The following is a 15172-nucleotide window of genomic DNA, read 5'->3' on the forward strand; positions in this document are numbered from 1 at the left end:
CATCATGCTTTGGGCTCCAGCTACAGGATGCATGCAGTTCGAGGCTCCTGAGGAAAGTGTAACAACTTTCTCTTGAGATTTCGGCCAGTGTATGGGACCAGTGGCCACCCACCATCATGAGAAAATTGGGGAGCTAAGAATGAGTAGTGTCATGGTCATGGAATGCTACAACGACTGGGGGTTCATTGTGCTGACCACATGTCACGCCCCTAAATGGTTGGATGATCTCCCACCTAGGGTAAGTGAGTGAGTAGGATGAGGTGAGAGTAGGTAGGCCCGGGCCCTCAAGGGCTGTTGTGCCACAGGCTATTATTATACATTGTCTTTCATTATAAGTCCTTTAACAATATCTTTATCAAATTGGCACCATATCGGTTATTGATATCAGTAAGTTCTGTATCAGTAAAAATGACATATTCGTTCATTCTTGAAATGTTCTTGACTTTTGCATATCATAATTTACAAAATACAGCATGTCCAAAAAGTCCTGCTACCGTTACAATGAAACTTAACTCCTAAACTATATGAGATAAAGACATGCGTTTTTTTTGCAAAGTGTTCTACAGCTCTCAAAGTTTGATATACAATTACAACACTTTCACATGCGCCCCATTAGTTGCCCTCAGGACGTCGAGACGAATTCGATCTCCATCCATACATGCTGCAGCATAGCAGCATCAACAAAAAAAACAATAAAAAATAATAATAATAATAATATACTACTACTTATTAAAACTTTGAGATCTGTTGAACACGTTGCAAAAAACCGCATGTCTATATCTCATATAGCTTAGGAGCTATGTTTCATTGTAATGGTAGCAGGACTTTGTGGACACACTGTATATCTAACAAGCTATCTCTTTATAGATTCTGTTCTCTACTTGATGACAACACAAGCATTTTCTATTTATCCAGTCTAGCTATGAGGTGGCTAGCTATCAGAATAGAATTATTTGCAGGTTAGTGTTTACAACTGGTTGGTAGTGTAAGAAATCATAAATATCTTTGTACAAACATTTTAATTTTTCTTATGGCCTTCTATACTCATTTACAAGTTTTGTATATTGCTGTGAAAAGTGGTGAAAATAATGACAAGGAGTTTTCAAGTTATATTTTAACAATATGTGAACTAGAAGGATGGGATGTCAGTGTACAGTCACAGACACTTCTGTGTTGTAACAAACTCACTGGCTTTGTTACCACATGGATGTTTCTGTGATTGTACAATACATGAAATAAGCACATTAAAAAATCTGAATTCTTGATAGTAGAAACTGTTTCTGGATCTTTCTCATGTAATAGTATGAAATAGATATTTTTAATGGTGTTTCATCATTATTTTATGGAAATTAAGTTTATTTTCTCTTACTCATCAAACATTTCTCTTTTTTTGTTTCTTGTAGTTCTCAACAGTTACATTGTGATATTCCTCACGGTCTTTTTTCGCGAAGATGTAATGACATTTCCTGACATACATGTTGTGGCTAAAATTGGACTATTGCTGGCATTTTCATTACAAGTTGGAAACACGTTTCACTACAGCATAAAAAGCTTGTGTGAAATTGAATCAAAATTTTTTCCAGTCGAAAGGATAGAGTATTACATTCAAGTAAGTTATTATTTTCTTATTTTCATTATAGGTTTCCAATATTTATAACAAGGAACAAAAATTTTAAAATGATGTAGTAATTTGCTTGTTCATGGGGCTGTTTATAAAGGTTATAATCTCTCCCAGTTGCAGCTGATTGGTTAACACTCTCATCTTTGGTGCGAGCAGTCACAGGTTCAGCCACTGATGAGAAATCACAAATTCAGTATTTATCCAGGATTGTGAGCACAATTGAAGGCTCACTTAACAGTTTTGACCCTGGTCAGCATACTACGATACCAAAGGTCTTGGGTTCGAATCCCAGCCTGGGTATTATTCGCAAGTATCCCTTCATCCTCATCATCACAATTAGCCAAAAGTGGCAGAAAAGCTACATAAAATAAACAATCAATGAAATAGTTGTTGGGTAGCCCCTTGCCCCAACAGTGGTGGATTAATTACTTATCTCATGGGGATAGTTAAACCTCTTGCAAGTTAAAATCCAGCATTTTGAGGACGACTGTTTGATTTTTAGATATCGAACAGGGGATTCACTCAATTGTACATGATAAGGGGGCAATCATTTATTTTTAACTGTGAAACGGTTATAACCTGATTTTAGATGCCCTGAGCGGGTGATCACTTTATTTTCCCCCTTAAGTACCTCTTGCTCAGAAAAAAAGGGCTGTTACATCTCATCATGAGTACATTAGCTCTCTATATATATTTCTATATATTAACTACCACATCTCTCATTTCCCAAAATCTGAATTCAATGTTAAGATTGATTACTCAATATGCTCTAGCACCAAGATGGCAAAAAATTTACTAATTTTCATGGTATAATTGTGAAGATTTATTGTTACTAAACATTTCTCCCTATAATAAATTTGTCTTCATTTTACAAGGGCCACTATTTATATTTTGAGCCTTGGCAACACTGATTGAAGTTAGGCGCAATTAGACGTTTGCACGGAATCGTCTGGCATTATTGACTATAACGTACTTCAAATGTTTTGTCAATAGCTTGATTTGTGTTTGATTAGCTGTGACAAAGGTATGTTCTCGTTGGATCCCACACAATTTGACAAAAACTCAAAAAGACACTCGCGTCAATTGGTGCAAACAAATGCTCAATAAATACAATTGTGGTGCTTCAAAAGACGTATATAAGATTGTAACAGGTGACGAATCATGGATATATGCATATGAGCCGGAACGTAAACAGCAGTCGACTGTATGGGTGTTTCAAGATGAACCCAATCCAACAAAAGTTGTTCGCGCTCGAAGCACATCGAAACAAATGGTCGCCTGTTTTTTCAGGAAAACTGGTCAAGTGGCAACTGTGCCTTTAGAGGAACGTAGAACGGTCAACTCTGAATGGTACACAACAATTTGTTTGCCAGAGGTCTTCGGTCAAATATGGAAAACAAACAAACACCGTCGGATCATTCTTCATCAAGACAATGCCAGCTGTCACACATCTCGTCTAACAACCGACTTTATGAACAGTCAAAAAATTGAATTGATGGGTCATCCGCCATACAGTCCTGATTTGGCACCCAATGACTTCTTCTTGTTCCCGAATGTCAAGAATAAATTGCATGGACAACGATTTTCGTCGGCGGAAGATGCCGTTGATGCGTTCAAAAACCATATTATGGAGGTGTCACAAGAAGATTGGAAAAACTACTTTGACAAATGGTTCGAACGAATGCAAAAGTGTATTGACCATAAAGGAGAATACTTCGAAAAACAATAAAGCAGTTTTCAATGCCAAATTCCTGTTTTTTCATTGTTAGGCTCAAAATATAAATAGTGACCCTCGTATATTTAAAAAAATACCAGAACCTATTTTCTGAATAGCTTGATACACAGTGGAACCATGATTTTGCATTTTGTCATTTTATATGGTTAAAGTTTTCTTCCCAATAATAAAAGATAAAGTTAAAAAATTCCCCACATTATACATTTTCTCCTGCATTATAAGTTGTCATGATTTCACTGTTTTATAACAGTTTGTGAATTTTAAGGCATCCATATTTATTATTTCTTCTGTAGTATAACTCATATCTTCTCAAAGTCTTAATGCTACAAATATGCATCTATTTCTGGAGATATTTTTGAGTATGTTTACAAAAACAGCCACTGTGGTAACATCGAAAATATTATATTTTTCTCACGTTTGAGAACCTTGTAAAAGATTTTTTAAAAGGAAACAATTAGTGATTTTTTTATCTCATTTCAGGAGCAAGACACTGAAAATGAACCTGAGCATACAATCAAAGTGCCAAAGAATTGGCCTACTGGAGGACACATTGTATTTGAGAATGTTAGTGTACAAAATACAGTTTCTCCCAGGGGCATTAGCTTTAGCATAGAAGCCGGAGAAAAGATTGGTAATTTATCTAATTTCCTTATTATTTAAAACTGCACCAATTTATCATTTAGAGTTTTAATAATATAACTTAATGGGTCAAATACAGTATTTCCTTGTGGTTGTGATGTTTCAATTGATATTTTAGCAATTAATATTTGATCATATAGAACCATGGGAACCATGCGCCCCCCCCCCCTTGAGCCATAAAATTTTTAAATGTAAACCTATAAAAAGATACGAAAATAACATTGCATTAATAAATGTGTTTGTTGTGTAGAGAGGCAGTCTCCAGAAGTCTGCAGTCCGCGATATTGGGTACTTTTAGTTCTATAACCATTGATGCAAGGCTACCAGCACTGGCGGCGATTGGAGGGGGGTGGGGGTGGTTGTTCCCCCTGACTATTTACACTTTTGCTCCTACACTATGGCCTCTTAATGCTAAGCCTTGTGTACCCAGACCTGGTGGAGGTACATAGTGATTCGGATCCCACTAAACTGTAGGTCCAGTCCCAATTGGTCTATCTGTGCATAAAAGTGGACGTAAAACATAATCTCAAACTCAAACTTATCTACTAAGGGAAAGTAAATTGTCCTTGCCCCCAAATTTGGCACTCAATCGCCGCTACTGGCTACCAGGTGAAAATGTCTCTCTCCCTTTTTTTTCAGTTAACCATAGACCGCTACGATCCTTCGTAGTGGGCTATGGGTTAACTCACATTTAGAATCCTTTATTATAATAATATTTTTTATGTGTATAACTTAATTTACAAATATAGTATTTTCTAAACATAGAATTATCGTGGCTGTTCAATGGCTCTGGTATAAGAAAATAAAGGAAATTTGAAAACATTTTTAATTTGCAAAACTCAGAACTATCCGAATACTTCTGACCAAAACTTGGGAAGGAGAGGGGACAAGAACAGTTATTTTCTCTTGGTAGACAAGCATTAAGAGGCCAATTATAACACCATTAAGCCTTGTTTCCATGATTATGAAAAACTAAATATGCTGACCAAGGCAGTAATTTATTTTATTAAAAACAAAAACTAAAGACTTTTGTACTTGATACAGAGTCTGATGAATACCTTGCTAGAAGGTTGAAACATTACGTTTAGATTATGTTTTTAATAAAATAAATTACTGCCTTGGTCAGCATATTTAGTTTTTCATTAAGAGGCCATAGTACGGAGGCAAAATTGGCAAGTCAGGGTCAACTGCCCCCAGTTTCCCCCTAATAGCTGCCACTGTATATATACATGGATCTGGCCCCTCCCTCAAAAAAATCTTGGGTACAGGCCTGGTCCTAGGTTTGATCCAAGTGTGAGCTCCAAATATTCATTGTCAGCATCAGTGAGGACAATTGGAACCTACTTACTCACCTCTGCTATCAATATACAACATGGTTGATTGATTTACTTTACTTTGTTTATTTTGTTTTGCTGCCAGTTTTTGGCTAATCAAAGAGATGAATGGACAAACACAAAATACGAGCCCCACGTCTAGGTCCAAATGCCAGAGCCTCGTTAGTTGGCATAGTGCAGTCAGGGTGTGAAGTGAGGTTGACAGTTTGAAGTTCTAAGAAAGAAATCTACACGATTTCACTGTAGTCAGCTTGATACAATATATCTTTAATTCTTTACACTGGCCATTAACAATTTTGCTCTAAATTTCATAATAGAAAATGAGGTTCTTAACAGTCATCTAAACCTATTTGTCAACTATAATGACAGCAATTCTCCAAGTTTAAACTTACAATGTGCCGAACCATATGCATCCTCTTTTTGGCTGCTGTTGATGGCGTACAAAATAATCTTACATCATAAGTAAAATATTTTATTATTTGTTCTGTTTACCTAAATGATAAGTTGTTACTATTAAAGAGAAAGGACAGAGCAATAAAATAAGTTACCTTTGCATTGTATTAAATTTTAGGAGTGGTTGGTGGTGTCGAGTCTGGAAAGGATTTCATTTCATTGGCTTTATTAGGACTTACAGACATAAATCCAGGGACTATCACAATTGATGGTGTTGACACTTCAAAAATTAAACTTGAGCAATTACATTCCAAAATTGCTTCCATACCAAAGGACGTGATTCTCTTTCCTGGAACCATCAGGTTTGTTTCCACTTGTCAAACATTAAGAATTTATTTTACACACAATACTTTATTCTAGTAGATCATATTACATTGATCTTGCATTTATTATAGGTTATTTATGACTAATAGGTAAGATGTGGAGGTCATTTGCAAGCAATGTTTCTATTTGTCACCTATAATTGAAACAAGTAGCCCTAGTCAAAAGAAACCTGTTGATAGCGACACTAGATCATATTTTTGCTAATGGCAAGAGTTCTTATGTTACACATTCAGATGTGCACACTGAGATCTGTACAGTTGTCATGGTAACTGACCAGGGTGAGATCCATTGAAAACCGATGGGCATTGAACAAATGTTGATTTTGTCAGTGATTCTAAATTGTTGTGTTTTGAAGATTTTCCAAAACTATTTTTGTGTGTGTTTCATTTACATCACCATAATAAATCATCTTATTTTAGGGCAACATCATTAAAAATATTCCAATTTATGTTTGTATGTCCCTACAAACATAACTATAAATTTTGAGAGGTAATCTGAATGTTAAGCATATATGTTTATGCAAATATAAACTAATAAATACAAAATTAATGTTATTAGAGAATCTAACATTGTAGTCATCACAGGAAAACTATATGTATGAGTGATCTTATCAAGTTACTTGTGATTAAAAAGTTCTTTATATTTATTTATGTTGATTTTTGTTATCTAGCATTGCTTTTCTGCCACTTTTGGTTAATGACAATGATGAGGATGAGTGATGATATGATGAAGGGACACTCACAAAGAAGACCCATGCCCAGGCTGGAATTCAAACCAAGAACCCTGGCATTGTAGCACATTTTGCTAACCACTGCAACATGGAGGTCAGTCAAAAATTATTTAAGAACTTTGTGCTAACATAATTTCCAAAACATCTAATTCATAAATTTTATTCTCTCAAAATGGGGCAACTGTTATCAAATTATTAACAATAACTTTTATTTTTCCAATACTTTAGGTACAATCTTGATCCATTTGAGCAGAAAACTGACAACGAGATATGGGAAATTTTAGAGAAAGCAAGAATGAAACAAAAAGTTATGCAACTTTCACAGAAATTGAACTATAAAATAGTGCAGAATAGTGAAACTTTCAGCGTTGGAGAAATCCAGTTACTGTGCCTCCTTAGAGCATATTTAGGAAATTACAAGGTAAGAATAGAAAAAATGTAGTCTCAATGAGCTAAATATTTGAAAATTTGTTTGGAATAAGCTATTTTGTAGATAATGTTTTTGCTGAGACAGATCTAAGGTCTAGTTCATCTTTTGACATTAAAAGTTTTAAATACATATTTGTAATTTTCATTATAGTCTTTCGAAAGGACAATATACCGTACGTATATCTCTGAATGCAAGATGACTCCGAATCCAAGACGACCACCCATTTTTCAACAAGGGATTACAGAAATACTATTTTCAAAACTTGCAAATGGTTACCTTATTACAAGTAACTGAAGGAGACAATAAAAGTACCAGTATGCAAAAAATAAAATCAGATACAGACATCCCTTAGTCAGATACAGATCCCACTTAGTCCTCCTCACTGGAATGGTCCACAGAATCTGCGAGCGTTCAAGGCTAAAGCGATAGGCATGGCAGAGGGTAGGGTTATAACTTAATGGAAGCTCATGGTTCTGTTCAGTAAAGAAAAGAAAAACTCCACATCATATGTTGCAATAGCAAGATGACCCCATACTTCTGGGCATGAAATTACTGAAAAAAACATCATCTTGGATTCAGAAATATACGGTAATTATTTCATAAAATTTTATTTTATGTCCATAAATATACCCTTTAACTAAAAATGATCGTAATATTATTCACTTCCAGATTATACTTTTTGAAGAGGGAGCTGATGTTTCATCAGAAATACAAGATACCACTTCTTACATAATAAACCAATTCACTAACAGCACAGTTATAACAACAACAAAGCATTTGAAGTCCATAATTGGTTATGATCGGGTGATTGTAATGGAAGGGGGACAGGTAAGCAGCATTATTCAAATGATGCAAAACGCATGGTTATTACTAGAGGCACATATTTTTGGTAAATAAAGTAAAATTTCTGTTCAAAAACAGAGTCAATTTTGGGTTCAAAAGCAGTAAATAAAAGATAATTTTGTTGTTATAGCGGTGAAACATCGGATCAAAAGCGGTATATGAAATGACATGTTGGTTTTAAAATTGTGAATACAATCCTAAATTTGATTGAAAAACTGCACTTATTACACAAAATAAACATATCCCTTCTAATAGCACATTTATGTAGTTAAAAGAGTTTTTAGTTTATTTCTGTATTTTGCTTGTCAAATATTTACAGCAGAATTAACCAATTTTCCGTGAATTGCATAACTCACAGGATAATTTAAACTTCAGAAAGTGTAGTGTCGGTAAATAAACTCTAAATTTCATGTTTTGCAGTTCATTTCGCGACAAAACAGGACAGGAAAATGCACCTCATACTTCTAGAAACTTGAAAAATGATCATTACAGCTAGTTATTTCGCATTTTGTGTTTTCATCAAAAACGAAATATGCATGTCTCTAGTTATTACTCAGTGTAATATTTTACAACCATCAAATTACAGCCCATTTGTATGCACTGCAACCATATGTAAAATATAAAAAAAATGTACTTACACATGGTTCAACAACGGCTTGTTTCCTTCACAGCCCCAAGGCTATGCAGTGTGTGTAGCAAAATGGCAGTGGTCCTACATCATCACTGGTGCATTGTGGAATTCAGTAAGGTGATAGATGTGGCTATGAAGCATGCCTTCAGGCAGTAATTACATCAACAGGCAACAATCGAAAATGCAATCTTGAAGTGGTACATTGACTTTCTGGAGATGACATGCATTTGCAATCAAAGAAAAGAAAATTCTTTGTAACAGACTGCCACTGCAGAAATTATGGATTATGTGGGGATCAGCTCTAGAAGTTCATGTGCAGAGTTAACCATGAGTTAAATGTAACTAAATCTGCCATGTCTTAATACTCAGCTGAGGTTTCACCCTTAATTGATGCTTAAGTTACACCCAGATGACCCTTAAATGACTCACTTTCACCTAACATTCAGTAGCATTAATGCACAATTAGAACGCCTGGTGTCAAGAATCCATTTTTTCACCTTTGATGAGGCAACCTTCCATCTCAGATGAAAAATGAACAAGCACAATGCCGGGGCAGGAGCTGAGGTGGTTCAGTCAGTAGGGAATCTGACTGCTACACTGGAGACTTGGGTTCGATTTCCAATGTGGGTGATCTAAGGTCGGAATTTTCCAGCCTTGTTCCTGTATAAAGCTGTTCTGGGGTTCACCCAGCTGCAACCCTGGGAGATAGGATAAAAGCAGCTGGAGCATGCTGATCACATCACCTCGAAAAATGGCAGACATTTAGAATGTCTGGGGACCTACCTCTACAAACCCCTTTGTGCCTTAATGCATGGGAACTTTACCTACTTACTACAGTCTCAGGGTATGAGGAAAAGAGATTCCACATCTCATTATGCAGGCTGAATAACGCAGATCAACATCTTCTATGCCGTATCAAAATGTAAAGTGTACTTTCAGAATATTGCTACTGATTTCAATCATTAGATATGCTGACACATGACTGTTTCACAATTGGAAGAGGAAACATTTTTCTTCCAGCAAGTTAGAGCACCACCTCATTGGTATCACTATATTCAAAAGCATCTGCACAACTGCATGCTGGATGTCATCTTCTGCACATGGCTACCAAGGTCACCTGACCTAACATCTTCCTATGTGGCTGTACCAAAGAATCTGATCAGTTGTGGTTCCACATCACTGTTGTTATGAGTCCATCCTGATGTGTGGCGTGAGTGGTAATATTGTGATGCCTGCCACATGCCACACAAAAAGTGTCTGTGAGCAAATACAGCTGTATTTGCATAAGCCAATTTTATGAACATACAAGTAACAATGATGCCATGCCTGATTATAATCACGGAGGTTATTTGTAGACACACTGCATTCTGTAAATATACATTACTTAAGAAATATTATGCTTCATCATGTGAATTTACATGTTGCAGGTGATAGAGAATGATGAACCAATAAAACTATTGAAGAAACCAGGATCGCTATTTGCATCATTTGTTGTCAAGGATGATGGGATACAAGAAACTGCACTCTGATGCCCCAAAATATTAAGTATTGAACAGGTAACAAATGCAAAGTGTTCTCAATTTAACAAATAGACAACAGGTTGACAGCATGCTTTTACTACTAGTTTTCAGTTACAATTTAGAAAGACTGTTCAAGCAATGTTGAAAGTATTGTGGAGAACGTGAACAAAACTAGCATGTGAACGTGGACAAAAATAGCATGTCTCATACGAACACAATGAAAGTGTTACAACTACGGAAACTAATGAAGTGAATTAGAACTATGATATGAAAGGCTTGTATCAATTTGGTACTGTCATAAAGTGACATTTCGTGAGGTATTAATGCACTATTTGCATCACCCATGACTTACACATGTGTGAATGATATAGATGCAATAGACAGGCATTTTCCACTAGATTGTAATTTTTTGTGTGTCTGTTAGATGTTAAGCAAGAGCAGTGATAGCTGACTTTAGAACTGCTTCCATAAATTATACATGATCATTGTAATATATCTCAGATGATATATTCTGTATTCATTTAATGTAAACTGGTTTTGTATTATCTTTCAGTGCTTACAATGAAAGTATTTTTCCAATATTATTATCAAGTGATACTGTTATGTAATAAATGATAATTTATTTGTACATATCAAGGATTAAAAATGTATTTCTTGTCTCTTTTGTCTATCAATTTGAATTTTGAAAAAAACAAAACATATTTGGACTACCTTGCAACAGAAAATACAAGTAAAGAAGTCAACACCAAGTTTTCGCTCAGACTACTGGAAGTAATGTCCAGTGATCTGTGACCAGCAGTTGAGTGAAATTCCTCCTTCTCCCAGACTGTACTTTCATAAGAGAAATCTGCTCCATACACACAAACTGCATGCTAAGAATGGTATCCACAGGGACTGCTTAAGGGCTGGGCAACTGCTCAGGGTGCTGCCCTTGGGGTGGGATGCCAAACCAGAGCATGCCCCTTGATTAGTGCCAAAACCTTATTTCTGATTACACAAGTTTGTTTGTTTGAGTTTATTTTTAAGTCCACTTTATGCACAGAAAGGATAATCAGGACTGAACCTGCAGTTTAAAGTGGGATCCGATCCACTATGTGCCTCCACCGGATACGTGGCTAATTTTTTTTTTTTTTTAAAGGAGTTAGATTTATTGTTGACAAGAATTAATTGAAGTTACTGCTGCATAACTTAATAAGTATATTGCAGAAGCTAAGAGATTACTGTTAATTTGATGTCATTATGTAGATATTACACATACCTGCACTAAATGTGTAACAGTAAATATATTAGGCTCAGTCAATAAATAATGAGGTGGAGGATATTTCACAGTACTTACGTAACGAACCTCAGAAGTATTGTCCACCACTGTTTAGACATTTATCCCATTGTGACACCAGTCGCAAAATGGCATGCTTGTAGAACTCCTTTGGCTGCTGTTGAAACCAATTGCGTACGTACTCCTTGACGTCATTGTCTGATTGAAATCGTTGTCCCCACAGTGCTTTTTTGAGCTCACCAAAGATGTGGAAGTCACACAGTGACAGATCTGGACTATAGGGGGGATGGCTCAGGACATGCCACTTCAATTTTTTCATACATTCCTTCGTTGTGTTGGCTGTGTGTGGTTTAGTGTTGTCGTGAAATAGGATGACACCACGAGAAAGGTGACCGGGACGATTTGATTTGATTGTCTTCCTGAGCTTTGTTAAAGTTTGACAATAGCGCTGGGCATTGACCGTAGCTCCATGCTCCAGGAAGTCGACGAGGAGCGGTCCCTTGCGATCAAAGAAGAACGAAAGCATGACCTTGCCGGTGACCGGCAGTAGTGTGAAGGGTCTTGAACTTTTTTGGTGGAGGGGAATCTGACTGGACACGGCCGCTGCTATGTTAGCAGCCTTTACGCATACCTTGCCAGACACATAATGCCATCTAGCAGGAAAACGAGCTAATCAGTTCTGTCGCACCTGCACCTCCATTTCGGGCCCGTCGACCTATTTCTAATTACCATAGTTTTGGTGTAATATCCTCTGTGTCGTTATTTATTGACTGAGCCTCATATAAGATGGTCATGTCTTTTTTATTGGAGGAAGTTGGAAAGTAGATGGTGCCAAGAATCCACCTTGCCCATGTGAAAATTTTATTATGAGCCACTTTCCTCACCACTGCCTTCTAGTGGCCAGACAGGAAAATATGCCCATGGGTGGGAGAGGTGGTGTGTGTGAGTTACTGGAATTGTAAAGTTACAGCTGGTTCCCTCAAGATCTAAATGGGGACATTTGCCTTACTCCTACTGGATTTCACTGAGCAACGCAGAGCAAGATAGGGGTAGAGGAAATTACAATGATATGAGTTTTGAATGCATATGTGTGTATTCTTGTTATTGATATAATAGTGCCCTGCATTCGGTACAACTCAGAGGAGAAGTGAACAAAATAACAGAGAACCAGGCCACTTCTTTGGGCGCCATCATCCTTGCCTGGTTCCTGTGTCAAGCAGCTGAGTACCAGACACACTGACTGGCCTGAGGAGGGATTGCCACTGAAACTGAACCGAAATTTAAAAACTGATTCCCATGTACTTTCAGTCTTCCTGAACCCGAACTAAAACTGAATAGGCAAGTTTCTGTCTTGCATAAGCGAACACGGAGTTTTGGTCCAATTTCGGTTTGGACTGGAACTGCTTCTACATAATTTCAGTTTCAGTATGACAAATTGGTTTACTGCCGAGTCACTATTAACAGTTCACTGAACTGAAATCTTGAGAGTAAGATATCAGTTCGGGAGTACTCAAAATGTTCAGGTTCAGGTTTTAGTTTCAGTCTTCGTGGAATTAAACACAGCATATTTATGACAGTAGAAAACTTCTTATGTCACGTGCCAGCAACATATTTGTTAAAACACTAAAATAAAAAACAAACAGCAAGATGCTTTTCTAAGTGCTGTTTGTGTTTTATTTTAGTGCTTTAACAGCATATTTAGTTTGGTTTTGATCGGTGTGGAATGGGATGTGAACTAATTCAAGAAATCAGTTTTCCAGTTTTCTCCAGTGGAGTGTGTAGTTTGATGTTTTAAGATGTCTTTGCCATATTGCCATTTGTTTAAGTAGCAGAAAAATCTATTTTTCGTTGGTGCGCTGAGTATGCTGTGTGACTGTTCGTGGAGCAAAAACTGTCATCTTTTTCTTTGCTTGCTTTTCCATTATAATTTTTATCACTATTATTACTTTCATCACTATCCAAAGTGTGTGTTATCATGTACTGAAGGCATCTTTGTTATCTCTCCATTTAACTATATTAGTAGAAACACATTTTTCCTCAGGTGTACTTCTAACTAGAGTTGCAAAAAAGCAGGCTTTTTTGAAGGGACGTTTCTTTTCAGATAAAAAGCCACCTTTTTTGGGAAAAAACCTAGAAATTTTGGCTTCTTTGGCTTCTTACCAATTACAGCTAACCTATTTCACTTGAAGTTACTGTTATGAGTTTACAGGTTTATAGTGACATATTTTACAACTAGCTAAAATAAATTTACATGATGTAGCAGTCAAGAGACAGATATTGACCAATCGCCGGGGAGGTCCTCGCAGGCCCAAAACCTCTATTATTTATATTTTCAACTGTTTAAAAATAAATTACATTCGTTTCCTAGGATGTTCCCAATATTTCTTTTTGCTTTTGTTTATAAAAACATGACCATAATGTATAAGGTATGCCCAAATCAAAAGGAGACCTTTGCTGTAGCGGTGTTGTATCTATTCGAAGAAGGTAAATATGATTGCTGATAGATGGCGTGGTGTTTGTCCCAGTTTGCAGGTGTAGCGAACGACTTTGCCTGTTGTTTCCTCAGTTGGCGAGAGTGGTTTTGCGCCGACCGGTGCATTATGGATTCCTCCAGATCAGTGCAGAGAGCTGTAATCCAATTTCTTCGCAGAGAAGGTGACCATGCTTCACAAATTTATCGCAGGCGGTAGTGCAACACGTTGCTGAGGCTTAAACAGCCCATCAAAAACAAGTGCAGAGATAAGCTCTCGAAGGGGATAGTGCTGTTCCAGGACAACGCTAGGCCACATATGTGGCCAAGAAAACCCTCGACCTGCTGAGAACATTTCAATGGAAAGTCCTCACACATCCTCCATTCAGCCCCGATATTTCCCCATGTGACTCCCATATCTTCTGCCCTTAAAACAATCACTGAAAGGTCAACGGTTCACCTGTGATAAGGAAGGCAGGGTGGGCCTATCAGGTGCCATCTTTGAATGTGTCTCATTCGAGACACTCATGGCAGTGACAGTTCGTTGGTTATGATGGTAATTATTGAAATTATCATATTTAATAAACAACCGCACTTCTGCAAACTAAAAAATATTAATAAAAATTATTATGGATTTTCTGAGTTTTAGTGAATGATAAAATATATGTGAGAGACTCATGAAATAATTGGTTATTTTTTTTCATTAATGATAGTAATTTTCGTAATTATTGTAATTAATAAATAACTGCACATATATAATCAGCAAAGGAAGCAGTGATTCAATAAAGTGGTTTCTTGAAACAGTGTGGCCTGTGAACCACCCCCTGGTATGTAAGATTCTCATACGGCGCGGGTAAGCTAGGGTTAAAACTAAACGTGAAGTCCTAATGAGCACATCTGATCATGAAATTGACTTAAAACAGGCTTTTACATGTTTGTATCTCAAAGTAAATGTTGATGTCATAAAATATGAAACAAATGTTAGTATCAAAATATTAGATGTTTTGGGACAATTAAAATCTTTACTGTTCACAACACATATGCAGAAGTATACATATTACGTGAATGTGTGTATATATCCTGTTTAACGGAGCTTTGAGATGGAAGCAACATGTGGCTCTTGGAAACCAACCCTTAGAAGTAAATGCAACCTTTCGAACCAAAGC

At 36.6% G+C, this 15172-nt stretch overlaps 1 protein-coding gene across 1 annotated transcript in view; it reads left to right on the top strand.

Annotated features, from left to right (window-relative positions):
• LOC145981922 (ATP-binding cassette sub-family C member 5-like) overlaps positions 1 to 10838 on the top strand; it is a 95850-nt gene extending 85012 nt beyond the window's left edge. Inside the window, exons 26-32 of the mRNA XM_083115418.1 lie at positions 868 to 959; positions 1404 to 1609; positions 3837 to 3987; positions 5901 to 6084; positions 7065 to 7257; positions 7936 to 8094; positions 10168 to 10838. Coding sequence (XP_082971544.1) covers positions 868 to 959; positions 1404 to 1609; positions 3837 to 3987; positions 5901 to 6084; positions 7065 to 7257; positions 7936 to 8094; positions 10168 to 10269 — 1087 coding nt within the window. The 3' untranslated portion in view covers positions 10270 to 10838. The remainder of the gene's footprint in view (positions 1 to 867; positions 960 to 1403; positions 1610 to 3836; positions 3988 to 5900; positions 6085 to 7064; positions 7258 to 7935; positions 8095 to 10167) is intronic.
• Positions 10839 to 15172: the final 4334 nt, after the last annotated feature.

This window comes from Lepisma saccharinum, chromosome 30 (genome assembly GCF_977018435.1).
Source record: "Lepisma saccharinum chromosome 30, izLepSacc3.1, whole genome shotgun sequence".
Taxonomy (NCBI): Eukaryota; Metazoa; Arthropoda; class Insecta; order Zygentoma; family Lepismatidae; genus Lepisma; species Lepisma saccharinum.